Source organism: Myotis myotis, unplaced genomic scaffold, assembly GCF_014108235.1.
Source record: "Myotis myotis isolate mMyoMyo1 unplaced genomic scaffold, mMyoMyo1.p scaffold_m19_p_5, whole genome shotgun sequence".
NCBI classification, from domain to species: domain Eukaryota; kingdom Metazoa; phylum Chordata; class Mammalia; order Chiroptera; family Vespertilionidae; genus Myotis; species Myotis myotis.
The window spans coordinates 44,490,677-44,517,777 of NW_023416357.1; the positions used below are offsets into that span (position 1 = coordinate 44,490,677).

The 27,101-nt window shown below is 40.1% G+C and overlaps 1 protein-coding gene across 2 annotated transcripts in view; it reads right to left on the reverse strand.

Annotated features, from left to right (window-relative positions):
* ACOT12 (acyl-CoA thioesterase 12) overlaps nucleotides 1-15,050 on the reverse strand; it is a 39,395-nt gene extending 24,345 nt beyond the window's left edge. Inside the window, exons 1-5 of one of the 2 annotated variants that reach the window (XM_036310274.1) lie at nucleotides 14,628-15,050; nucleotides 11,796-11,865; nucleotides 7,692-7,752; nucleotides 7,057-7,158; nucleotides 3,175-3,310 (exon numbers count right to left, since the gene is read on the reverse strand). In XM_036310274.1, coding sequence (XP_036166167.1) covers nucleotides 3,175-3,310; nucleotides 7,057-7,158; nucleotides 7,692-7,752; nucleotides 11,796-11,865; nucleotides 14,628-14,754 — 496 coding nt within the window. In that variant the 5' untranslated portion in view covers nucleotides 14,755-15,050. The remainder of the gene's footprint in view (nucleotides 1-3,174; nucleotides 3,311-7,056; nucleotides 7,159-7,691; nucleotides 7,753-11,795; nucleotides 11,866-14,627) is intronic. The other variant, XM_036310275.1, reaches the window with a different exon arrangement.
* Between the last annotated feature and the right edge of the window lie 12,051 nt (nucleotides 15,051-27,101).

The following is a 27,101-nucleotide window of genomic DNA, read 5'->3' on the forward strand; positions in this document are numbered from 1 at the left end:
TAGCAAGTACCTGTCATTAATTCAGAATGTCTCCAGTACTCAAAGTACTGTTGGTGTTGTGGAGACAGGTAGAGAAGATTGCTGCTGATTTTGTTGATTCATACAACTTGCACAACTCCAGAACAAGCCAATGGAGCCAAGTTCACCTGGCTGCTGTGGCAAGTGAAGGAGGCTTAGATGACCAGGCCTACCAACCCTTCCCAATAGACGGACACTAGTGAAAAAGGCCAGAATATCAGAGATCATTGTAACTTTCTACCAAGACAACAAACAAAACAGTTTTCAGGTGTTTTAAGTCCAAGTTTGATACCAATGATCTCCTTCTCTTATAATCAACCTCTCCCTCAATAATGATTTCTATGATCAGCCTTGATCAACCTGCAACCATGACCAATTATTTCCTATCCTGAAAAAATAATGCCCTTTGACCTTGAGGGCATAGCTCCAGGCTGTTTATCTCACCTTTTACAGCCAAGTTCTTTGAAAGGACAGTCTTTAACTGTTATTCTAATCCTACCCATGAATGGGGACCTCTCAAATAACAATAGTAATAATAATAGCATTTTCCACATGCCTGACACCGTTATCAAGAATCTGTGTTAACTCATTTAATCCTCACACAAACCTATTGAATAAGTACTACTATTACTCCCATTTTACAGTTATTATTTTTAACCTTGCATCAGCCCACTGGGAAAAAGAGCAGAGTCAGTGGTCTGAGTATGGGCAACAAGGACAGAGATAAGAAAATAAAAAGAGCAACTTCCTGTTGGCCAGGACCCCTGGCTGCAAGAGGAAAAAGGTGACATCCCCTTTACGCCTCTAATACAGGGTCAGCAGCAGGCCTCCCTTCCCATACCCTATTTATTGCACTCATATTTCCACTAACCATGCTCTTGCCAAAGTCACCAATGACTTCCCTAGTCCCAATTCAGTGGAAAAGTTTTATTCCTCACTTCCTGGAACACAGATGATCATTCATTTCTTCATGTCACTCTACTCCTTTGAGGTATGACACCACTTTCTCCAGTTCTCCTTTACTCCTCTGACCAGTCCCTCCAGATCGTCTTTGTAGATTCATCCTCCCCCTCTGATAGTCTCTTACATAGCCATGTTCAGCAGGTTCCATTCGTGGCCCACAGCCCTGTGTCCCCGTGAGCCTTCACAGGGTGACTGCTGGTACTATCTTCATTTGAATTAACATCTGTAAACAGTTGTCTCTCAAACTTGATCTCTCCAGTCCTGGTCTCATGCTTTTGGTTATGCCACCGGCTTATCAGATTATACCAAACTCATCATCCAAACTGCCCCCTCCACCCCTCATCTTCATTATCATATTGATGATAGCACCATCAATTAACCCATCGCTCAAATCAGAAACCTGAGCATTATCCTAGCCTTCTTCTTCACTTGTCTCCCCACATCAATGACCATATTCTGCTGATTTTACCTCTTATATATTTTTTTTAACTCATTCCCTCCTTTCTCTCCCTATTATCATTGTCTGGTGCAGCCATACCTCCCCTCGTGCCTGGTCTCGATGCCTCTAGTCTCACCTCTTCAGAGTGACCATATCAAGTGTAATTATGCTACAACTCTGCTCAAAACCCTTCCCTGACTCTCATCAAGGACAGAGAAAGGCCAAGCTTCTTAGCATGGCCTCTGTGACGCAGCTCTACCTTTTCATGGTGGCCTCCTTCCACCCTGATTTTTCTCTCTAGAATGCTCTTGTTCCCCTGGTTCAGCTATTTGATTACTTTAGCAAAATGCATTTAAAACATATTTTAGCACTGAGGTCATCTTTACAAAAGGAGACCCACTCTTCTTAGCAAAGTAAGTAAATGATGAAGTCAACTTGGTAATGGGCATTGTCTTTAAAAGATCATCAATGAGCCCTGGCCGGTTTGGCTCAGTGGATAGAGCGTCAGCCTGCAGACTCAGGGGTCCCGGGTTCGATTCTGGTCAAGGGCAAGTACCTTGGTTGCGGGCACATCCCCAGCAGGGGGTGGGCAGGAGGCAGCTGATCAATGTTTCTCTCTCATTGACGTTTCTAACTCTCTATCCCTCTCTTTTCCTCTCCGTAAAAAATCAATAGAATATATATATATATATATATATATATATATATATATATATATATTTTTTTTTTTTAAAAAAAAGATCATCAATGAGTAGGAACCTTTGAAAAACTTTTTTCCAACCCAGAGGTTGTCTGTGAGGTGGTCCCAGGACCATGATGATGTCACATGGGAAAGAATAAAGCCCACAGGTGTCAATCACCCCTGCCTCTGCCTTTTCTCCCTCCTCTGGCCTTCATATGCTTTCACTCTTCCTCCTCCTCCTTTTCCCACATTCTTATCCTGACCCTTTCTTGTCTTCTCCTTTCCTTGTCTTTTTCCTGTGTCTGCTTTCAGAGCCAAGGGAATGGGGGTGGACCCTCTGTGAGCCTCTTCACCCTCCTGCAGTGGTGATGAGAGGGGCTCGGGCTGGCTCACTCATTTCACTCTTTGCTCTCCACCACAGGCCATCTCCCTTGGGGCTGCAGGAGATGGGAGTCAGATAGGAAGGGCAGATGAGGGGCAAGGAGGACTTCCTTTCCCTGCCATTCTGGCCCCACCAGGCCTCAAAGAGGCCAGGAAATCACCGCCAAAGAACTGAGGAACTTTGGCTCATCATAGTGTTACTGTGGAAGAGCCGAGAAACAGTAGAATCTTATCACTTCCATTCATATCCCCTGTAACCTTTAGCAAGGTTCTTCACTACTCAGTTTCAGGTTTTTCCTCTGTTGAGATTATATGCAGCTCATATGAAATAATAGATGAGAAACTGCTTAGTAAAGTGTGAAACACCAGATCAACTTACGGCATTGTCCTTCCTTCCTTCCTTCATCTATCATTACTGAGCACACAGTTACTAATAAGAACAGCATGGTTCCCTCTGCCCTTTCACATCTCCTCCCCTGGAGATCCTCTGACTTAAAGCGGGCTTAGGTGTCAGCAGTTCTATTCTGAATGGCCAGGCCCTTCCTTCCCCAGCCACTGGGTTTGTTGGAAAAGATCTTTAGTATCACCAGGACTGAACTGTAATAATAAGGTGAAAGTAAGTGTGCCCTAAGGAAGGACCCTTCACTGTCACAGTCATAGAGTTCAAGTTCCTCTAGGGAGATGTACTGACCCTCAAACTTGCTACTCTTCTCCATCAGGTTTTTAAAGGTCTCTTCATGCTGTAATCTCACTTTCCTTCTCTCAGAAGCCAGATTATGTTCCACATGGTCTTGTTCAGTTAGAGGTGTGACTGGTTTTAAATGAATCTAGAGAAAGAAAAACATTTACCTCTCATCGCCTTGTTAAATTATAAAAGCACAACATGACATTTGCAAAAACAAATGATATGTCACATTGTTTTCTAACTCAAAGTAAATAATTTATGGGTGTTTTCACACACATTTCATTATGACTAAAAATTTTCCTTAAAATATTTTTAAATTAAAAAAATCAATAGAGACAATTATTTCTTTGTACAAGATATGCGCTGTAAGCAGTTTTTCAAATATTATTTCCCCCCAATTTTTTAAAAAAATTAACAGAACTACAAAATAAGAAATTCTTCAAATTAATGAATGAGGAGATGGACTTTGATGCCACTTAATTCTTATCAGGAAATATTTTTTGCCTAGCTGGTGTTGCTCAGTGATTGAACATGGGCCCATGAACCAGGAGGTCATGGTTCGATTCCCGGTCAGGGCACATGCCCAGGATGCAGGCTTGGTCCCCAGTAGGAGACGTGCAGGAGGCAAACAATTAATATTTCTCTTTTATGGATGTTTCTATCTCTCTATCCCTCTCCCTTCCTATCTATAAAAAAAAGAAAGAAAAAAATGTTTCTACCTTTTGCAAAATTTAGACATTCAAGGAAGGAATAAAGATGTTTTAAAGAAAGCTATTATTTACCAAGAAATATTCTCAATTTGGAAATTTCATCACATGATGAAAACATCTATATATATAAAAGCTCAGTGACCAGAATGGCAGAATGACCAGAATGATCGGTGGCTATGACATGCACTGCGGCAGCCAACCAGCCTGATCCAGGTCCTGATCGCCACCCCCATCCCGGCTGGCCTGGCCCCCAACACCCCAACTGGGGGCAGGGCCAGCTGCAAACCACCCATGGCCCCACCCGCCTGCTTGCCTGCTTGCCCAGCCTGATGGGCCCCCATTGGGGTGGGCTGGCTGGACCCCACTCATGCACAAATTTGTGCACTGGGTCTCTAGTTATCTAATGAGCAAACTTAAAGAATCAATACGTCAGAATCAAGCTTTAAACAACCTCCAGGAGCCTGGAAATATGATGCAATAGAACCAATGGCTCAAGCTTCTTCAGAAATGCCTGCCTGCTGACCTGTGCGTGTCAGGAAGAGAAACCTTGCAGCTGGACTAGGGTCGCGCCATGCTTATTTCCAGGACACTGAAGGCTGGTGCTCACCCTTGGCCAAGGTAAGGATGAAGTATCTAGTGATTTATAATATGCTGCTTCAAGTCTAAACTCCCTTGGACTGCTTGTCTAATTCGGTTAGAAATGGATAGATGATAGCTCGCACTGGTTTAACTGCTTACACAGCCTTGTTTTAGTTGGATGACCAGAGGGGTATAAAAAGGTCACCTGGTAAACCAATGTAGATAAAATACATTTTGTGTGACTGAAGAGGACCCTGAGAGCAATGCCTGGCAGTCTTAAACCTCTCTGCTGATTGCCTGTGCTTTCTTTCTCTGTTAGTGGGCATTTGGTCCTGTCCAAAACATCTACACTTACAAAATACCCCTGGGTTCAAAGTGTCTATAATGTTTGTTTAGACGTTTGGTTTACAGGGTTAATAAATTTAAAATGCTCTCATGTTTTATTGGTCCAATAATTGTGTAGTGGCTGTATTGCCAATAATAACCCTTTTTGCCTTGGTAGCCTAGCTGGTCATGGCACATGTGAAGGACCAAATATCAAGGACCTTTTGGCATGGACCAAATGTCCTGCAAGTTCTTTCTCCTGCTGTTCTGCCTCCTTTAGGGTGAATAGGCTTTGCATGAGCATGATCTATGGCAGTGGTTCTCAACCTTCCTAATGCCGCGACCCTTTCATACAGTTCCTCATGTTGTGGTGACCCCCAATTTCACTGTTACAAATTGAACATAATTAAAGCATAGTGATTAATCACAAAAACAAAATGTAATTATATATGTGTTTTCTGATGGTCTTGGGCGACCCCTGTGAAAGGGTCGTTCGACCCCCAAAGGGGTTGTGACCCACAGGTTGAGACCCGCTGCTCTATGGGGTCTTGTGAGTCCTTCAATGATCTGGCCTGTGCAATTGTTGGACTAAGCCTAGTTAATCATTGCCCATCCTGTCTTAGAAAAAACTCACTTTGGACAGAGATCCAGGTAGGCCTATCTCTTGAAATCAAACACCGATTTTTCATGGCTCTCTTTATGCTGTTCTAAACAAGAATGTCACCAAATGAAAAATAAATTAGCCTGGGAAACATGCTTTACAGTAAAGGTTATCTGAGCCAACCAATTATGGCAGAACCATAAGGTCCCTGACTTCCCAGAAATGCTTTCAGAAAAACAGTTCTTCAGTCTCAGGAGAAACTGAAGTGTGACTATCCCATTCTGATTCCATGAGTCCATGAAGTTGGAGTGAGAAGTCTAAAGCTGGAGGGAAAATGATGGCCCTCGTTTTCTCCTTCATGTGTAGGAAGAAGTTGTTGGGGGGACTCCTTTCTGTCACTTGCTCTCAGATATGGGAACTCTGCACCCGCCCCCACATTCTCTCGCTCCCAAGAGTCTGGAGATTTCTGGGGACTTTAGGAAAAACAGAGTGGTTGGCAACACCTATCTCGACATCTTAAATTTCAGTGAACATAGGATCCTTGAGATACTTTGTTAACATAGATTCCAAGTTTCTCATGGGTGATTCTAATTCAGCAGGTCTGGGATACAATCCAGAAAGCTATATTTAAATAATATAATAGATTAAGTGAACTTCAGTTTGAAAAGCAATGCCTTTGGGCAATGAGAATTTGCCTGTGGCCTGTTTAATTTTGGGACGAGAGTAAGGGAAGTGTCCCAGTGTACACAACTCTGCGGGATATCTGCTACCTGTGACCATGGTGGGCTAACTCAGCCGGTCCCATCTCTGTGCCTCCTCGCTCAAGTGAGGCGTAGCTGAGGAGTGTGGCTCTGTCGTTCTTTCCCATGAGTACAGTGGGAACATTGCTTGCCCCACCTCTAAACTCTGAGGCAGTCCGAGAAGAACACTTTGGCAGAGTCAGAAGTACTGCTTGTCACTTTCAGAGTGGAGCTAGGAGAAGCCACTGTGCCCACCTCTGGAGCAAGCCCTGCAGCGAAAGGCTTCAATTCTAAATTGAATGATCACGCATAAAAATACTTAGACTAGATTGGGACCGTCCCTGTTGGCATGATGACTTTAAAAAGAAAAGCCAAGAAATGATAACGAATAAATCTCCAAAAGACCATGGAAAAGCTGTCCTGGGCAAATGGCCAGGCTAGTCCACTGGGCACATATATTAGGCCAAAGTACTTCCTTTAAGGGTGTTTTTACCCCATATGCCCTGAAGCTTATTTTTAAACTTCAATAACTCAGCAACTTTGACATCCTTCCTTCAGGTATAAAAAAGTGATTGGACCAAAACATGCAACTGCTCACTAAATTGCTCTTGCTAAAATAAAAAAGATATTTTAACTCAACTCGGAGTTATATAACCCCAAAAGAAAAGAACTAAACCAGTAAGCAATATTTTTGAGAAACTGATATGACCTTTAGATAATTTAAAACACAGTATTTTTCCTCTTTCACAAACTGGCTACAACTTCTCTTGTCTAAAGTACTTACTACTATAACATTATCACAGACTGATCTTTTATAATAAATATTGATGAATAACAAATCTTGGGAAAGCATTTCTCATGCTAAGATGAATGTCCTTTTCGTAATAATCATTCTGACGCAATTTTTAATATGCCCCTCACACAGAAAATTTACCTTTTCTTTTCCAACTGGTTTGGCTACAAATGTAGAGAAGGCCACACTAACAAGTTTCTCAATGCCAGTGAACGTGTCCTGCACTATGACCTTGATGCTGATCTAAAATGAAAAGAAAATAAATAAATAAACTTTCAGCCATCCAGACAACAGATGGGATTGCACCATTCAAAATTCAGTTATGCACTTCACCATTCGTTTTCTTTTGGTTTTTCAATGAAACTAGCATTTTAATGTATTCTTAAGCAATACTCTTGTTTTAATAATGTTCTATAAAGTTGGAAAAATAACTTTTTTCTGATTATAGAAAGATACATATTTACCATGGAAAAGTTGGTAAATATAAAAATAAGTAAATGATAACATTGGAATCTAACTATCCAGAGGAAATATCAGTAACAGTAATCCCACCACTCAGGTTAATTTTCTTCCAGTTACATACATATATATGTGAAATATAAAATGTAAATTATTTATTCATATATAAAATGTGTGTCTGTGTATACATGCACACAAAATTACCATATTGCATTTACAGTTTTTTATCATTTTTTAAAAAGTTGGTATTATGTGATAAGCATTTTCTAATTTCGTTATTAGCACCAATGACAGAAGTAAGGAAAGGGGCCTCTTACCTCCATGCTTGTGCTGAATGCTCTAGTAACTTTTGCTTTGATGGTTATAACTTGTCCAACTCTATTTAAAAAAAAAAAAAAAAGATCTCAGTAATCCTAGCATAGCTCATTCCAGGCTTAAAGGTTTAGTTAAATGCATGTGCCATCGAGCAGTTTTACCTTATCACACTCATAATGTTTGTGCGTGAAAAATTCAGGTTAATGAAAACATAAAAAAGAATGCACTAAAAACAGATGCCAATCACTGTGAACCACACATATGTTAGCTGACTACCTCTATTTAAACAGCAAAGGGCCTTGGCAAAGATTGTGTGCAAAACGACTTCCAAATCTGCAACAGGTACTTTGACAATACTGCAGCTGTTTTCTTGAGAGGAATCAAAACAGACACATAAACAAAACCAATACAATTGGTATTTATTTTAAAATATTAGCTAACAAATAATAAGTATACTACCAACAAGCTGGCCCTAAAACTGATCAGCTTTACTAGGTTTACAGGGGCCCTCAATGCTGCCAGGTGATCCATTTACTCCACATTACTGATGAAAATCTGTGTGTCATGTAAGGCCTTCATTAAATGCTACCTCTGTCATGAAACACCACCGATTTCCCAGTCAAAATGCACTTTTTAACTACCCCAAAGAACTGAGTTTATATCTCATCCTAGGCATGTACCTATTATACTTTCTATTCTGATGATTATGTGTTTATCTGACTCTCAACAGACTGAGCAACTGCCACACTCCAGAATTGTGACATAGTCATCCACATATCCTATTGGGCCCAAATAGTACTTTTCATATAAGCAATACATATTTGTGAATTTAAAAAATATCTAATATGGCTTACAACTAAATTATATGGTTCCCTATATATTGCTTTCAATTTTCTGTTTTTAGGTTGCATGTAAAAAATACGAGTTCACTTTTTATCAACTTAGTGACCACAAATCCTTTTTGATAATACAAATGCAAATTGGCAAAACCATATTTCAATGATGAGGTTATTAGTTAAGCAATAAGTTACAGAATTTAGGATTGGAAAGTACATAATAGATATTATATTACATTGTATCATTGGCATTCCTAAATTTAATAATCGTGCTTTAATCTCTTCTCAAATAGTTTGAATTCACAGTAATCTGTAATTTTGCTAAGATAAAAATACATATCAATTTTTTCTACTTAGTATGTGAGCTTAGTCAATGCATGTGGTTCTGTTTAACTTAATTTTGTTTGTATATAAATAAATAAATGCCAAACAGATAAATGTAAGCAGTTAGGTTGGAGAGATGAATTGGGCAACTCATTGGACAAGACTACTTAGGGTTTAAAAACTGGTGACAGCTACCCCATGGTCCTAGAGAACTATCCCAGACCAGAAACAAACAACCTGTTCTCTTCCTTTTTCTTGTGAATTCTGCTTATGTCTGTAAGGATCAAGGTATTTCACATAAAACCAAACAGGACAACAACAAAAAATACCAAGACGAGCCCTGGCTGGTGTGACGCAATGGTTAGGGTGCCAGCCTATGCACTGGAGGGCTGTGGTTTGATTCCCTGTCAAGGGCACATACCTGGGTTACAGGTTCCATCCTGGCCCAGGTCAGGGTGTACACAGGAGACAACCAATCAATGTGTCTCTCTTGAATGATGTTTCTTTTCTTTTTTCTCACTCTGTCTCTCTCCCTCCCTCTCACTCTCTCTAAAAATCATCCTTAGGTGAGGACTAACAAAACACACCAAACCTCCCAAAGCAACCAAGATTATACAAACATAAAATTAAAGAAATTAAGTAAAACCATATAATCCTAGTTGATTAGAGGTATTAGTATAAACTCTTTAAAAAACACATAATTCTTAGTTCTGTTCACTGAAAAGGCCTAAAATAATGACCAACTCTATACTGATGACCACGTTTCCTGCCCAGATTGTGATCTCTATTTATCAATTCTCTTGAAGAAATTTCTGATTCTGAGTTTGTGTGAGAAAATGTATAAAATGAGCCCATCTTGTCATACCAGAAAGCGAAGGAGTTATTAAAGAATTCTAACTTTGGGGTTATATCCAAAACGCAGAGCCAAATTGAAGAAGCTTCCATTGTCCAAAGACAGGGCAGAATGAGCATCCATAAGAATAATCATATCAGAACTGAAATGCATCAATTATGTTAAAAATCATGGGCTCCTAATGATACTATCCTATATAATAAAAGGGTAATACGCAAATTGACTGAGCAGTGGAATGACCAGTCTCTGTGACACGCACTGACCACCAGGGGACAGATGCTCAACGCAGGAGCTGCCCCCTGATGGTCAGTGCGCTCCCACAGGGAGAGTGCTGCTCAGCCACGAGCTGGGCTTGACGGCTGGCGAACAAACGCAGCAGAGGTGGTGGGAGCCTCCACGGACATCCTCCCTGACTGCTAAAGGGCGCACAAATGTCGTGCACCGGGCCTCTAGTATAAAGAGGAAGAATTAAGTCTATCTTTCCTGGACAAACTTTACCTCAAGGTAACAAAGTAATTAAAGAGATAAAGGGTCTCTCTATACAAATAGTTCAGAAAAGAAATGGAAAAAAAAAGAGATAGATTTAGCATACTACTATTTTGCCAATATCTAATGAAATAATGGTTCTAAATAATGATCATTAGACAGTATATGCTCTTGACAAGAACTGGTTTTACCAAAATATCAAATTTCCATCAGATCATTTTTTTTGGTGTAACTATAGTTTATAAGAAATATAAATGTATGTGAACATGCTAAACAGAGATACAATGAGAAAATGCAAAATGTGGTAAATTCTTTAAGACAAATGACCAGGTTTGTTTACAAAATAAATTGCAAGTGAAATGAACAAAGGGAAAATTATATGTTAAAAGACATATCAACCATATTAGATCCTGATTCAATAAACTAATTGTTTAAATTTTAAAAAATTTGAGACCATTGGAAATTTCTGTTAATGGTATAGTAATTGTTATTATATGTTCTCTAAAAGAGCCTTATCTTTTAGAAATATATACTGATAATGCAAACACAAAATGGCAAAAACATTTCAATGATGAGGTTACTAGTTAAGCCTAAGTTACAGATTGGAAAGTATATAATAGAAATTTTATTACAATGTTGGCAATACCAAATTTAATAATAGTGCTTTAATTTATTTCCAAATAAGTGTGAATTTGCAGTAATTTTTAATTTTCACAGATGATCCCTTGGAATTATGTCAAAATAGTCCAGGTATGTGGGAATCTAGAGGGGAACTGATAAAACCAGAGTGTCTATGAGTTGATTATTGTCATAGTTAGGTGAAGGGTCTTTGGAGATACATGGTACTATTTTCTCATCTTTTGTGTATGCTTGGATATTTGTATGTATATCTTGAAATTTTCTACAACAAGATATGGTAGGCATATACACACTCCCACACATAAAATGTTTTTCATAATTTAACATCTTTACTCAGATAAATTAATGTTTACCTAACAACCTAATGATGAAATTCACCATCACAGAGATACTTATTATCATCAACTAGAGGCCCGGTGCATGACATTTGTGCACCCTTTAGCAGTCAGGGAGGATGTCCGTGGAGGCTCCTACCACCTCTGCTGCGCTCGTTCACCAGCCGTCAGCCCGGCTTGTGGCTGAGCAGCACTCTCCCTGTGGGAGTGCACTGACCATCAAGGGGCAGCTCCTGCATTAAGCATCTGTCCCCTGGTGGTCAGTGCATGTCACAGAGACTGGTCATTCCACTGCTCAGTCAATTTGCATATTACCCTTTTATTATATAGGATTATTCTTCTAGTAGAAGAAGGAGCCATTAGGAATCAGCTTCTATAAATCCTTCTATGCTTTAGACCAGAATGCATATAATACATAATGCCAGCAGCTATTTCTCAACAAAATCAGGACTGAATTTACAGCTAAGCAAGTTTATTAGAAATAGGTCCTGCAATTTTTTTACTGACTTACATTGGGTCAAATGTTATTTATTTTATTAGGAAATTGGTTACTGACTTAACACGATTAAGCTTTCATGTTTTAAATGAACCCGTACACTCAGGAGAAGGGCATGGAAGAGCAGTTCCCCTTACCTAGCTGTCTCCTCAAATTGAATGTCATCCACTGAGGCTGTAACACAGGAAACCCCAGCATGTTTCTCAGCTTCAAAAAATAGGCAAAAATGGGCTGGATTAGTAATGTTTGAATATTTCAGCCTAGAGGAAAGGAGTAAAATTTAAGTGGATTTAATTTAGTAACTCATCCTCTCATTCAAGACCACTGTGCCCACACTCTGGATGGTCTGAATCAAAACAGCTCCTTCGCTCTGTAAGTTATATTTCCACTGCATGAAAATTACTGTGGTTTCTTCTGCATTTTAATTCACATCATCTTTGATTTGAAATTCAATACCAGTACCCAGCACATCAAGTTATTCAAATAGCAATTTTAGTAAGTTGGTGCCAACTTTAAAAGTGTTGCTAGGTATTACCTTCCTTTTGTTTTCAAAACAAATCATCGAAGTTGTATCCATTATCCCTCACATCCAGCAGCTAAATGTAGTTAAGCCACTTAGCCAGTGTGAGCACTGAGCGGTATGGGAGACCTGGAGAGCACACCCCAAGTCAGAGAGGAACTTCTCTGGACACCAGAGAAGCACAGTAGGCATTTAGTAAATGTTTGTTATTTTTTATTAGTAGATTCACACCAAACTCACTGTGCATTAACTCTGTTGCAGGAGAGGACTGACGAAGGTGGAGTGGGGGTAGGGAGGAACTCCAGTTATTTTGATGTTCTATGTCTGCATTTCATTTGTTGAGATAGTTTAATTGTTGGTTTCACTTTATATAAAAATATCAGATTTTATTCTCTTTGGGAAAATTTTGGAGATGTGCTTCTGCCAGAATTTGACGAACAGTCACTTAAAACCCAAACAGAATGCATTGGCTCTTTAAGAACCTTTAACCCCATTTTGGAGACTTCACTCCTGGTGCCACATTATGAAAACAGTGAATTATACTGAATTTGTATGCTTTGTGGGTTACTTTAACTGCAATGTATAAGAGGTGAGAAAATCTTCTAAGTATTTAAAGCACTCCTCCCTATGATTCAATTCTGTAGAAAACTAGACATTCTGGTTTTACTAGTTGGAAATAACTGTTCTTCCAAACATGAACATAACATAAACTGAGTTACCAGAAAACTAACCACAGAGCTCTGAGTGATGGAACAGGGAGGATGAGCTTCGCGCCTATAAAATTTAGTGAGAGGAAGGGTACATAAAAATACCAGAGTAGAACACAGGGTGGGCAAAAGTAGGCTTACAGTTGTAATACAAATACATACTACAATAATTAATAAAGAATAACATAAGAATAAACTGTGTTTTATATACTCACAACTGTAAGTCTACTTTTGCTCACCCTCTACTTACTGTGGTATCAATTTAATTCAGTGTATCAGACTTTTGTCAAGTTCCCACTGATTTCCAGAGACTTATCTGCATCAATCTTATCTTTTACCAAGTCTATTCAGTGGCAGAGGGCCAGCCACAGTCATTGACCTTTAAGTGCTTTAAGATTTGCAGAAAACTAATGGACCCTTGCAGATATATTCTGCAAAACATTGACTAAGGAGTACCGAATAACACTCATTCCCATTACCTGACACAAGGGAATGGGATGTTGAGCTTATGAAACTATTCTTGCTAATAAAGTGCTATCAAGCACACCAACATGTTACCAATTCTGAATGATTTAAATGATAAAGTGCAATAACTAATAAAAGTCTACATTTTTATTGTATATATCAGGTATCTACTAAGTATCTGCAGCACTATACTAGATGGCACTAGGGACCAAGAAGAAAAGGACTATGGTAACAGGTAGCATTTGTGAAGCATTTATTACTGGCCAGGCCCTGAGCTAAGAACTTAAGCAAGTCCATTACACGAGGTTGGTACAATTATTAGGTCCATTTTACAAATGAAGAAATCTTGGCTTAGAAAGTTTGTTTCAAAGAAACTCTTATAAATGTTTATTCTCTACCGTAGGTTTGGACACTTCTTACCTCAACGGTTTAAGTTGGAAAGGGCATTGCGATAAAGTTGACCAACGGGTGCACATGTCAACGTGGTTGGAAAGACTTCTCTAAGGAGGTGATATCTAAGCTGAGATGTGATGCGTGGAAGGGGCCAAGAGAAGAATATAATGGCAAAAAGAAAGTCAGGCGCAGAGGGCCTGAGCAGGGGCCACATAAGGGTGTGTTAGGCAACAAATTGAATGCAGAAACAGATCAGAGAAGTGGGTAATCCTCTATTTCACCAGACATTAAAGAGATGTGAGGAAACATAACCAATACCACTCCTTTAAGCACATTTTTGTTACGGTTGAAAATATAGTTCTTTTTTCAATAAAAAAATATGTAATGGGTTCATTCCTGTTCCTTTTAAATGAATTAAGTTTTAAAACTTTCGAATAAGCTAAATATGGCTAAAATAACCCACACAAACAGAAGCTTCCTGGGGTCCCCATATACATACTAGTATTTAATGCGGTCAAGGAGTCCTAAGACTAAACTGTTTGCGAACTACTGGCCTGGGTCATTCCCAGCGTTGGATGAACTAGCTTATGGTCCTGGCTGGTCAGGGCTCACAAGTCAAAACAACCTCCTCTCCTCACTCATCCCGGGTCCTGGTCTTGGCGCGGTGCGGCTGGGGAGCCAGGAGGGGGTCACCCAGGATCCTCCCAAGTCCTGACGCTGCCGTCCTGCATCCCGCCATCCGCACTCCCACATCCCAGCCCGCCTCCTAGTTCCCAGACACCCTGCCATCCCGGACCCTCCTCTGTACCCCCCCCCCCCCGCCGCCGACCCCCTCCCCCCATTCTGGACTCCTTCCTGGCCACCCCGGCCCGCCGCGCCCCTACCTGCCAGGCAGGCGGTGGTGTCAATCCACTTGAGCAGCTGCCCCGCGCTCAGCTCGCCTCGGGAGTTGGCGTGCGCAGGCTGGATGGCCTGGCTCATGTGCACCTCGCGGGGCGCCGGCCTCTCCATGATTCGCCGGAGAGAGAAGCCCCTCCGCCGGCCGAGTGCGCCTGGTCCGCACCGGGCCCTCCCGGATCCAAAGGGCACCCGCGGCGCCGCGCCCTGGCCCCCGTCCCACTCCCTGCCCCGCTGGGTGCTCTGGAAGGTGAGGTTCGGGTGCCAGGAATATCGCCCCGAACATGGCGAGGAGGGCGAGAGCGATCTCTCTTCTGTTTCAGAAGCCAAATCGGGGGCAAAGTACGTTAGCAAAGCCGCGAACAGCCTGGGTTTCCCACCCCTAAAGGGAGGAAAGCAACGCTTATCTCAGGACAGCGCAGAGAATCAAATGGGATAAGGTAGGAAACCCATAGCACGTGCCTGTGTATTTATTTGGTGAGTAAATAGTGAGGGCTGAAGAACTTGACAGGTGATGAAGAGTTAAGAATTGGTTAGTTAAACGATGTCCAGAGAATGAAGGCCTTTTGCTTTAGACCAGTGGTTCTCAACCTTGGCTGCACATTAGAATCACCTGGGAATCTTTTTAAAATCCTGATTTCTGGGCCTCATCCTCCGGAAATTCTGTTTCTTTGTTATGGGGTGGGGCCACAGAACCACTGCTGTAGACGCTGTTTTAGAGTCTTTTTTTTTTTTGGCCTGGCTGTTGACTGCCAGATAGAGTGAGTACCCACGCCTCAAGCCTTCATTCAAAATCCACCTTCTGATTCTTAACATATTATAATGGTTCCAAATGATCCTTTGTTGTCGATCGATCATGTTGTTATAGTTACTCCTGCTGCCAAGCAAACAAACAAGCAAACAAAGTCCTGCGTTTTGCAGACACATCAGGGTCACTTAACAAACATAGGCAGCCTTTTGGTTTTAATCTAGAGAATTTATGGTTAGAAACTGTCACCTCATTCCTAATGATGCCAGCAAATCCCAAGAGAATCTCTTCTTCATGGAAGACAAAATGTAGAACATTAAGTGAGAGTTTTCATTCTCAGCCTTTAGCACATAAAAGCCACCACACTTTCTAGAGCCGGAGTGAGTGACTTTACAAAGCCGTTCTCATGAAGGAAAGGGTGACATCAGAAAACCACCAGCATACAGTAGGATTCACAGAGGTCGTATGGTTAGGGGCAGCTGCACCTGGGAGAGCATTTATGAGCGAAGAAACGGAAGCCCAGAGAGCTGAAGCAATGTGCCCGCATGCAGCTAACTGAGTAGGGCAGCGAAGGTAGTAGAGCACCTGGCTTAGCTCAGGGCTCCTGACTGTCCAAAGCAGCTGACCACAAGAGCTAACTGACCCCACAGGTCGGTGGTGCTTTTCCATCCCTGTGTAGATGGCCTGCCAAGCCCCAGCCTGCAGATATCAGAATGCAGATTTGAACTTTTAAAGATTTTTCTTTTTTCAATGAAAAGGAAGGAAACATGGACTTGATCACCTTCAGAATCCTCTCTGAGTAGGTTTCCATCCCATATCAGCATAAGAATTAGATGCATTCAGTTAGGCAAGCATGAAGTTTGCCTTTTATAAAAAGCACAAAAATAACCTTTTTAAGCCAACAAATGAAAGCTTAGGCCGCCAAGATGATCCTCTTACGTAGTTATATAATTATTTCAATGACAATGTTGTTATTCCTATCTCTTCTGGCCCTTCTCTTTGGAAAATGCCTATAGAGTTCTTAATACAATATTGGCAGATTAGATTACTGTTCAGTGAATATTTACTCCATTTTCTGTTAACTTCACGGGAGGCATTTATGCAAGTTGTGCTTGGCCACGTGGCTTGCTTTGAAATGGAGTTCGGGGAAGTAAAAATGCATCAGTTCCAAGCCTAGCCCTTCCAGGCACCACCTGTTCCTGTTCTTGGGAAGGTCTGACCTCTGCCATGAGAAGGTTGTGTGCCTAACTAGCTGCCCATCAGCATCTGGGTGCCAGACTGAGTTCCCATTTTGCAGAGCCGTTCTAGCCAACCTGCAGGTCTGCAGCCTGAAGCTGAGCCGCCCAGCAGACATGCAGACTCGTGAAGGAGACATTGCTTACTGTTGTATGTCACTGTGGTTAGAGAGCTATACATCAATAACTGATGGTTCCATGCATGAATTTCATTAAGATTTTAGGAAATTTATTAAGTTACTGAAAATAGAATTTGTGTTTAGGTTGGGTTGTATTATTTTGGGTTTAAGCCGCTGACAAAGTGGTAGTATTACTATATGCTCATATCCTTGGTTTCTTGTAAACTTGAGGAATTTAAAAGATTTTTTAAGCACAGGTGTGAGAAGTTGGTTTTCCAAAGTGATTATCTGGAAGGGGACAGCTTGTATCTGTATATGAATGTTAGGGATGTCTGATCAAAAAGCAGACATAGTACACAAACTCACCATTGTGTTTTCTTATACGTATTATCTCCTATTTACATGTCTTTTGATTATGGTTTCATATCTTTTGTTGGTTTCACACTGATTTTCATTTTAATAGCCCCAGCCTACAACTACTATTCTTATGTCTTCTGAATGGTCTCTTTTTCTTGTGCACAATGAAAATGTCATTTTTGCTATTATGTCTGAAGAAAAGGCTTCCATTTTCCGTTTCTGTTTAGAGACATCTTTTGAAGATGAGCAGAATGTGAAGCCAGCTTGATTTTTAAAGGTCACGCACAATGCAAGAAAGCTGATTGGGAAGCGTGTGGCAAGTATGATAATGAGAACATCTTCAGAATGTTGGAGTGGGAAGGAAGCCAGGCAGTCTGACCTCCTCATTCTGGAGATGAGAAAATGAAGTGTTTGCCCTGAGTCACACTGCAAGGCAGTGGTCCGGCTTTGGGAAAACTGAGAGCAAGAAGCACTAAGTGTAAGAAGAGGAAAAATGTGCTTCCACCAGAAACAGACCCTCCCACATGAATTTGAGAGCAAGCAGTTTATTTGGGAGGGGAATGCTGGCTCTCAGGCAGAGCTTCGCCTCAGTAGGACATTAGGACACCAGCTTGTGATGGATGCTGGGATGGTGAGTGCCGGAGGGATGCAGGCGAGGCACAGAGAGCCAGGGCACTTCACTGTTCTGAACATCAGAGGCAGCTGGGAGCCTTTCCATTGTAGGAGACGAATCCCAGGCAGAGGGTGAGGTAATTTAAAGTATTTCATGTAGAAATACTTTCTGTGTTTGGAGCCCATGAACAGTTCATGAAAGAAGTACTTCAAGGGAATGCTAGATCATGGCCCATGTTAAGGATTTTTTATATTTGCATTTTTGAGAGATTCTGGTCTATAGTTTTTTCCTTCTGTTTTCTTTTTTTCCCCCCCCCTGCCCCGCCCCCCCCCCCTTCCTTCAACCCCTGTTTTTGTCAGTCTGGAACAAGTCTTCATTTTCATAACCTTGCCACCTTGAAGGTCACAGCTCAGTTATTTCTCAGTTTGGGCTTGCCTGCTATCTTATCATAGCTACATGAAGTTTATGCTTCTTCAGCAGGGATATTAAGGTTGATGCTGGGCATCTTACCTAGTGGTTCAATATGTCCCATTTTTGATGATGTTCATTTTTGTCATTTCATTAAAATGGTGTCTCCAAGCTTTTCTCCTGAAAATTTTCCCATTTGTAGTTAATAAACATTTTGTGTGGAGGTACATTGGAATTATGTAAATACTCATTCCTCAATAAATTTTTGATTTGTTCATTAATTCATTTTTATTTCCATGGATCCATGGTTTCTTATTTTATTCACAGGCATGCCCACTCACAGCGGGACAAGACTTGGCCATGACCCTGCAGCGAGGCCGAGCCTGTGGCTTATGTGAGTGAAGGGCACAGGTCTCACATGGCAGAGCAGCAGGGGCGGCACCCACAGGGCAGTGCTGTGCCCCGAGGGACACTCAGCCAGGGCGTAGTTCCTGGAAAGCTAAAACGAATCTGGGGATCTTGATTCTTTAATTCAGGAAGAGGAATTTCCTGGTGGCAAATGGATAATATTTATCCCCATTAGAAAGCATCAATCTGCCCTGAAGAGACCGTCAGATTACATTTTAGGGATGAAACAAGATTAGTTCTGACAGGTATATAGATCCTCCAAGAACGTGCAACAACTCCTCATACAACAGCCTAAAAACATTCTTTCTGACAGTTTGACATTTTGTAAAAAAGGCTTTATGATTGAGCATGATAATATACTGCCTTAAATTTTATAATTGTTTAATACAAGCATGATTTTTTTCTTCAAAGAGATTAATCTATTCATTCAACGCAAATTATTTTGAAAGCCTAATATTGTATTGACCAGACACTGGGCTAAGCATAAAGGAAGGCTCCTGTTCTCAGGGCACTCTTAGTCTGGTGGGGAAGACAGATGAACAAACTGTTATGGCCAAGGTGATCCTGGGGGGGGGGGGGGGCAGGCGGGGGGGAGTGGAGGGGGAGGGGTGAAAGGATTGAGAAAAGACAGACAAGAGAATGAAAGTTGGGTCTCGGTGGGACGCTGCTCCCCGATGAGGAGACAGCGCCAGCGCCCACAAGCCGTGTCTTTATTTTATAGCAGATGCCACGAGGCAAAGTAGGGGCGTGATCACGTTGTTTACAGCATTCTCGTGAGTTTCAACCCTACTCAACTACATGCACCTGAACTCTAGCACAAGGCACGAGGGGCCACGTGTTCGGACCATAGGTTCAAGCTTACAACCACAGCCGTTGGCTATGATTGTGCTGGGAGGGCCCTGACCTCCAGCTGGGACTTGCACGTGGCAATGAGAGGACCCTGTCCTTTCATTAGTCCGAGGCTTGAACCTGGCCAAAACACTGTAGCCGCGCCCCATAACAAACCAGTAGTGTGGTGTGGTAAGGGCGTATCAAAAGATACAGCATGCAGTACCCTGGGAATACAGAGGGAGGCTCTCCTCCACCTGGCCATCCCCAGACAGTCTTCCTCACTCTGTCAATCAAGCAGCAGGACCTAAGCATCCTAAGCAAAGGGAAGTGCTTTAGGGCTCCCAGGATTGACTAGATCTGAAAAGCCAGGCAGTGGGCAGGAGCACAGCAAAAGCTGCTTATGAAGATGCTGGTATGGTCCTGTCCCTGCTCCTTCCTTCCTTGTGGAACTGGGTCAAGATGGAAAGTCTCAGGAGAGAGCTTCCACCTGGCTAAGCCATGACCCTAGGGCTGGGGCAGGGAAGGACACAGGGAGGGGTGAAATCTGTTCCTCTCAGTTTCAGCAGAGATGAGATAGGCGGCTGGCATTATCTTCTAAGATTAAACACAGAGGGAGAGAACTTATTCCTTAAAAGGAAAGTGAGTTCTAATTAGAAATGGAAAATAGAAGCTAGGCACATTTTAAAAATTACTAATGACTCTTATAAGGCATGGGAAGACTATGGCTCAGTGGTTGAGCATCAACCTATGAACCAGGAGGTCACGGTTCAATTCCTGGTCAGGGCACATGCCCAGGTTGTGGGCTTGATCCCCAGTGGGGGGCATGTAGGAGGCAACTGATCAATAACTCTCCCTCATCATTGATGCTTCTCTCCCTCTTTTCCTCACGCTTCCTCTCTGAAATAAATAAAGATATATTTTAAAAAAGAATTATTTTCTACTGTGTGATTGATTCCCTTAATACATTTTAACAATATTCATATTTAATTAAAAATAACTTTACATTAGATGGCCATATTTTTTAGGTCAGAAAAATGTTGGAACTAATAAAGACAAATGTTTTTGCTTTGTTTTATTTTGTTAATCCTCACCTGAGGATATTTTTCCATTGAATTTTAGAGGGAGTGAAAGGGAGGGGGAGATACAGACAGAGAGAAACTTCGATGTGAGAGAGACACATTGATTGGTTGATTGGTTGCCTCCAGCACACACCTTGACCAGGGCTGGGGATCAAGCCTGCAACCAAGGTACATGTCCTTGACCAGAATTGAACCCGGGACCCTTTAGTCCACAGGAGCTGATGCTCTATCCACTGAGCCAAACCAGCTAGGGCAGGAGTTCGATATTTTGATTCCCGATCAGGACACATGTCTGGTTTGCAGGCTTGATCTACAGTAGGGGGTGTGCAGGAGGTAGCCCATCAATCTTTCTCTCTCATCTATGTCTCTCTTCTCTCTCTCTCTCTCCCCCCCCCCTTCCTCTCATAAATCAATAAAACATATTTAAAACAAAACAAAAACTTCAGCATGCAAATCTTTTCAGAGAGTCTGTTTCCAGGGGATATCCCGCTTGTAGACAGATTTGATTAGGAGGAAGAATCTTGTGAGGGATCAAATCAATTTAATGGCCAAGAGTTTTAGGTTTCCATGGCTAAACACAACTGCACAATAACCTATTGTGAGCTTCTCCTCTGAGTTTGGGGTAATGTATTATGCATTATAGGATCCAGCATAGGACATATTCAATGAAGAGAATATGTTCTTCATTGCAAGTCTGTCCCTAACAATTGTGGATCTTAGAGCAAGAGTCCAAATGGAGGCCCACGCACACGTCTAAATATTTAAGGTTATAAGTACGTGAGCAAATTGTTAAATAAACTCTATTCTGTCCTCCCATCCAAAAAAAAAATTACATTCATGATGACAAAATAGGAAGTTGACAAAATAGAAAACTCAACTCAATTTATTAGTACACATATCTGTTCTGTTGATGGGCTGGTGCTGTTTGGATGAGAAATTTACCCAGCTGCTATGTGCCACCATTACAAATACTGTCCTAATTTCCAAGTACCTCCTGAGTCAGGAAATAGAACATGAAAAAAAGGAATGGAAAAGAAAGACAGTACCCTTGGGAAATACCTTGGTATGCAGTAGAATACTTAAAGTTTCAAGTTTTTAGTCAGCCAGTGTACCTTGTTGACTGAAACAGAGCATAACTTTAATATTTTTCAATTTGAAAAAGGAAACTTAACAGTTTGTTTTAAGAAAAATATGATGGCCCTAACCGGTTTGGCTCAGCGGATAGAGCGTCGGCCTGCGGACTCAAGGGTCCCAGGTTCGATTCTGGTTAAGGGCATGTACCTGGGTTGCGGGCACATCCCCAGTAGGGGGCGTGCAAGAGTCAGCTGAATTGATGTTTCTCTCTCATCGATGTTTCTAACTCGCTATCCCTCTCCCTTCCTCTCTGTAAAAAAAATCAATAAAATATATTTTAAAAAAAGGAAAAAAAAAGAGAAAAATATGATGTATATTTTGGCATTTAAAATAAACAATAAATTTTTACTCATATAGTAGAATCAAGCTAAGAATTGTTTTCCTTGTAATATTTCTAATTATAATAGAGATTCATTAGATTTTGTTATTATTAGTAATTATAGCAACATTTATTATGTGTGCCAGGCAATATATAAAGTGATATATATGCATCATTTCATGTAATTGTCACAGGATTGGTATAGGTACTATTAATAACTCCCATTTTATACCATTTTATACTTGAGAAAATAAGCCCAAGCTAAGTACCTTGTCCAAAGTCACATAGTGGGAAACGGTAGAACGAGGAATTGAATCTGAGAAATCTGACTGCAGAGTCAGCCTAATGCTTGCAATCATGATCATACTTTTCTAGATATATTGTATTCTAGATATATTGTACTGTTTTATTTATTACTAGATGCCCGGTGCACGAAATTCGTGCGGGGGGGGGGGGGTCCCCTCAGCCCAGCCAGCAGCCTCTCCAATCCGGAGCCCTCTCACAATCCAGGACCACTGGCTCCTAACTGTTCACCTGCCTGCCTTCCTGGTCGCTCCCAATGCCCCCACTGTGGGCCTGGTCGCCCCAGGCAGCCTGCTGTTTGGTCGTTTGGTCTCCCCTCATTAACCACCCTGCCGGCCTGTTCACCCCACGCAGCCGGCTGCTCAGTCCTTTGGTTGCCCCTCACTAACCCCCCTGCCGGCCTGGTTGCCCCACGCAGCCTATTCTGTCGTCCATTCGGTTGCAATGGTCGCTTAGGCTTTTATATATATAGATACTTTATGTTATCATAATTACATTCTTATTTTTATAGTCAATCTGAAATTAATTTCATCCTTAGAGTTTGTTTTATTAAACAACTATAACTTCAGAAATTCAGCATAGTTTATCAAAATGTTTTCAAAATAAAACTTTATTCTAAAATGTACCTCAAAATGCAAGAAACAAGTACCACTGAAAAAGGTAAATGCATATATATATATATATATATATATATACACACACACACACAATGGTGCAAGTTAAAAAATATGTTAGCCTTTTAAGAAGTCTTCACCAATAAAATCCAACATAAGGATTTTTTTCTGTTTCAAACGATTTAAATTATATAAAAAAAGAAACTCTAACATAATTCCAAAAACAGTCAAAAACAAAACTATACAAAACTGTGAATCCAAGTACAAAAACAACATATATATGTACATTTGTTGAATCTGCACAGATATATAGAGTGCATCAAATTAATTGTAGTCTAATTCAGGACAAATTGTACATCAACTAAACAAAAAGATCCCCAACAAATCATAAAATGATAAATGAAGACTTTAAAAAATGGCTGTCAAAGGATTTATTTCCAAAATCTCCCATATAATCTGGCAACTGTCTCCTCTTTCTCTTCCCCTACCTCCAAAATATATGATTTTGTTTACTTTGATGTTAACCATTACATGGCTTATTAAGACTTTGGCCATTTTAATTAAGGCTTTTTCATTATATTTGCTTTCCTGCAACATTTTTTTCATCAATATGTCTTCTACATTCATATTCAATCAGATACTAAAATCTCATTGCTACATCAGTGTATTACTATGGTAGCTTTCTTCCCTCAAGTGGACATTTAAAGTTCTCTGCGAATTAATGAAAAAGTATAATAGACAACCTCTACAGAAGATGACTTCATAAAAATAAATTTTTATACTTTCTCAGTTCTTGAAATATTATTAATTACCCAGTCAGAATTTTAGAGCTTAGATTTAATAAAAGTTCAGAATGTAGTCAAGAGGACAAAAGTTAGAACTATAAAGATGTAGGCAAATATTTTTTATTCTTGTTAAATATGTGAATGGGTTTAATTGATTGGGCAGGGGACATATTTAATCATATCACCTTCAACTCTCATCACCTCTTGTTTCTTTCTTTTAAATAATTGCTTCTTTCTTTAAGAATCTAAAATTATCTGAGAAGATTGATATTATTAGACTATTTCTCTGGCATTTTCAATGAGAACTGACTGTTAACATAGGCAAGTGAACTAAACAATAGTGGTAAATTTTCAGAAAAATCAGGCCTCCAGACTTGCTCTTATTGGAAGGAAAAGAAAAAGATTTAAAAATTATTTTTCAGATTGTTTCTCTACTTTAATACAATCTTCTAACTATTAACAAGATCTTATTTTGACATCAACAGTGCTAGATATAGCATTATTAGTAGTATTATCAAAATGTAATAGAATTAAGAAGATATATTTTATTGTTGTTACTTCTTTGAGAAATTTGTGGTGCATAGACATTTTTCAACTCAATATTCTTATTTTAGAGGTGAACAAACTGAGGGTCAGAGAGAACATAAATAATGTGTTTAGAGTTGTACAGTGACAGCAGGATTGGCCCGGTTCTGTCTAATGATACAGTGGTCTGTCACTCTGTGATACTATCTAAACTGCTAATAAGAGGTCTTTTATTTCTTAATTTTAAAAGATTAAATATAACTTAATAAGCAAAGGTAATAAAACTTTGAAAGGCAATATTTGAGTTGCTTTTTTCATTTGTTTGTTTTTGTTAAAGGTTATACATATTCCTCATTAGGAAATATCTCAATTTTCTGTTTGGGGTCAAACAGGCAATAAAAGCAAAATAATTGAGATTATATCAAGCTAAAAAGCTTCTCCAGAGCAAAAGAAATAATCAACAAAATAAAAAAGCAAGCTATGGAATGGGACAAAATATTTTCAAACCATATTGTATCTGATAAGGTGTTAATATCCAAAATATAAAAGGAACTCCTACAACTCAACAGCAAAAATATTGATAACCCAATTAGAAAGTGAGCAGAGAACCTGAATAATTATGTTTCCAAAGAAGACATAGAATAAACAACAGGTCTGCGAAAAAGTACTCAATCTCATTTTTCATCAGGAAAATGCAAATCAAAACTACGAGATAGTAGAATCTGTTAGGATATCACTTATTAAAAAATCAAAAGATGAGTGTTGACAAAAATGTGGAGAGAAGGGAATCCTTATATACTGTTAATGAGAATGTAAATGGTAAAGAATTATGGAAAACAGTATTTAGGTTAAATAGAACTACCATAAATTAAAATTAAAAATAGAACTACCATACCATCACGGTATTATCCATGGGAGTTGAAATCAGGATCTCAAAGAGACACTTGCATTTTCATATTCACTCAAGCATTATTCACAATAGCTAAGATACGAAAATAACCTAAGTGTCTATCCATGAATAAATAGATAAGGAAAATATGGTACATACATACAATGACCATTATTCAGTCTTAAAAAAGAGGAAATCCTGGAATTTGCAAAAACATGGATGAACCTGAAGGACATTATGCTAAGTAAAATAATCCAGAGACAGAAAGACAAATGCTGCATTGTTTTAATTATGTGTGGAATTTAAAATAGTCAAATCCATAGAAACAAAGAGTATTCTGTTGATTGCCAGTGGTTGGGCAGAGGGGAAAATGAGGAGGTGATGTTCAAAGGGTATAAAGTTTTGAGTACCAAAGATGAATAAGTTCTGGATATCTAATATACAGCATAGTGTCTATAGCTAAAAATACTGTGTTATATACTAAAATTTTTCTAAAAGGGTAGGTCTTATGTTAAGTGTTCTTAACACTAAATATGTTACTACACATTTATAATACTTGAACAAAGCTCATTTATAAAATATTAATAACATTTGTCTCAGTGTTATAATATATAGCCTAAAGAAGCAGAACTCAGGATCTTCAAGAATTATATGCTTACCTAATGACATGCTTAACATGTATCAGTAGAAGCCAGCAATCATGTTTAATAAACAAAATACAGTCAACTCATTGCTGAGCTTTTATTTTCTCCTAGAGGCCTGATGCATGAAATTCATGCAAGGGTTTTGGCCCTTGCAGCCCCGGCTTCGTCTGAAAGGTCGTCGGGAAAGACGTTTGGCTGTTCGGTCTAATTAGCATATATTAGCTCTTTATTATATAGGATTAGTCATAAAACTGTTTCTTTTCTTAAAAGCTGCTAAAACCCAGATAGTGAAGTTAACCTCCCCCCCCCCCCCCGAAAACCACGCTAACACAACATGAACTATAAATTCCTAAAAACATTTTAATAAAGAATTAGAAGTTGGAAGTAAAGTTAACAATTAGCTTACAAGTTTTGTGATTGTCTATGGGAACTGACAGAGACTGGGGAGTTGGTACAGGGGAAGCAGTAGTGTGGTTCATTCTAAGGAGCTGCTAACATGAGCTATATTGACTGGAGGAATCACCTTCTGCTGATACAGTGATAAGTGTTTACTAACAGTGCTCCTACAATAGGCCTCCAGGGACCACTGGGAGGGGTAATAGCAGGAATAGATTGAGAAAGATTACTGCTAACTTGATTGGATGAACGATGAATCTATGGTAAAGATACCCAGTACAGTTTTTCCCAAAGCAAAATATCTTGAAAGATTGCTTAATGGATAAATGAATTCTCTTATCAAAAAATTCATTACGGGAAATATTACAGAAATTGTGAGATGCCATTACTACTTTCCATAGGAGCTTAAGATCTGAATTAACTTGGGTTTTGAGTCTTTTTTGTCTTAATAATGTTCCTCAAAATATTGGACTCTGTTCTTCCCAGTGCTTAAGTCACTCTTACTACTTTCCGTAGGAGCTTAAGATCTGAATTAACTTGGGTTTTGAGTCTTTTTTGTCTTAATAATGTTCCTCAAAATATTGGACTCTGTTCTTCCCAGTGCTTAAGTCACTCCTTGAGAAATAAAGTAGGTGTTTCAAGAGTCACATTAATTATTTTAAGCTAGTAGCTACTTATGAAGGCACATTGGCTTTTTAATAATTCTAAATAGTACCTTAACTACAAAGGCAAACTGTAGGTACTAGAGATAACAGGACCCCAAAATTCTCTCTAGAGAATTGGGGGGTGGGAGGAGGAAGAAAGAGAGAAAGTTTAAGGCAATTCAACTCACAAAAATTATGTGAATTTGGCTAGGGGCTCCCGGCTACACAAAGTCAGGTGGGGCACAGAGGGATGCAGTGTTGTGGCCTCGGTGGCTAGTGTGTAGTTGAGTCAGTTGTGAGATTGGATCCAGAGCTGCTGACTCAGCGGGTGGCCCACAACCCAGCGACATGGCTGCAAGTGTCTGGGTGCTGGAGCCATGACCTGGCCCCGTCAGAGTTCGGCTGAGCTG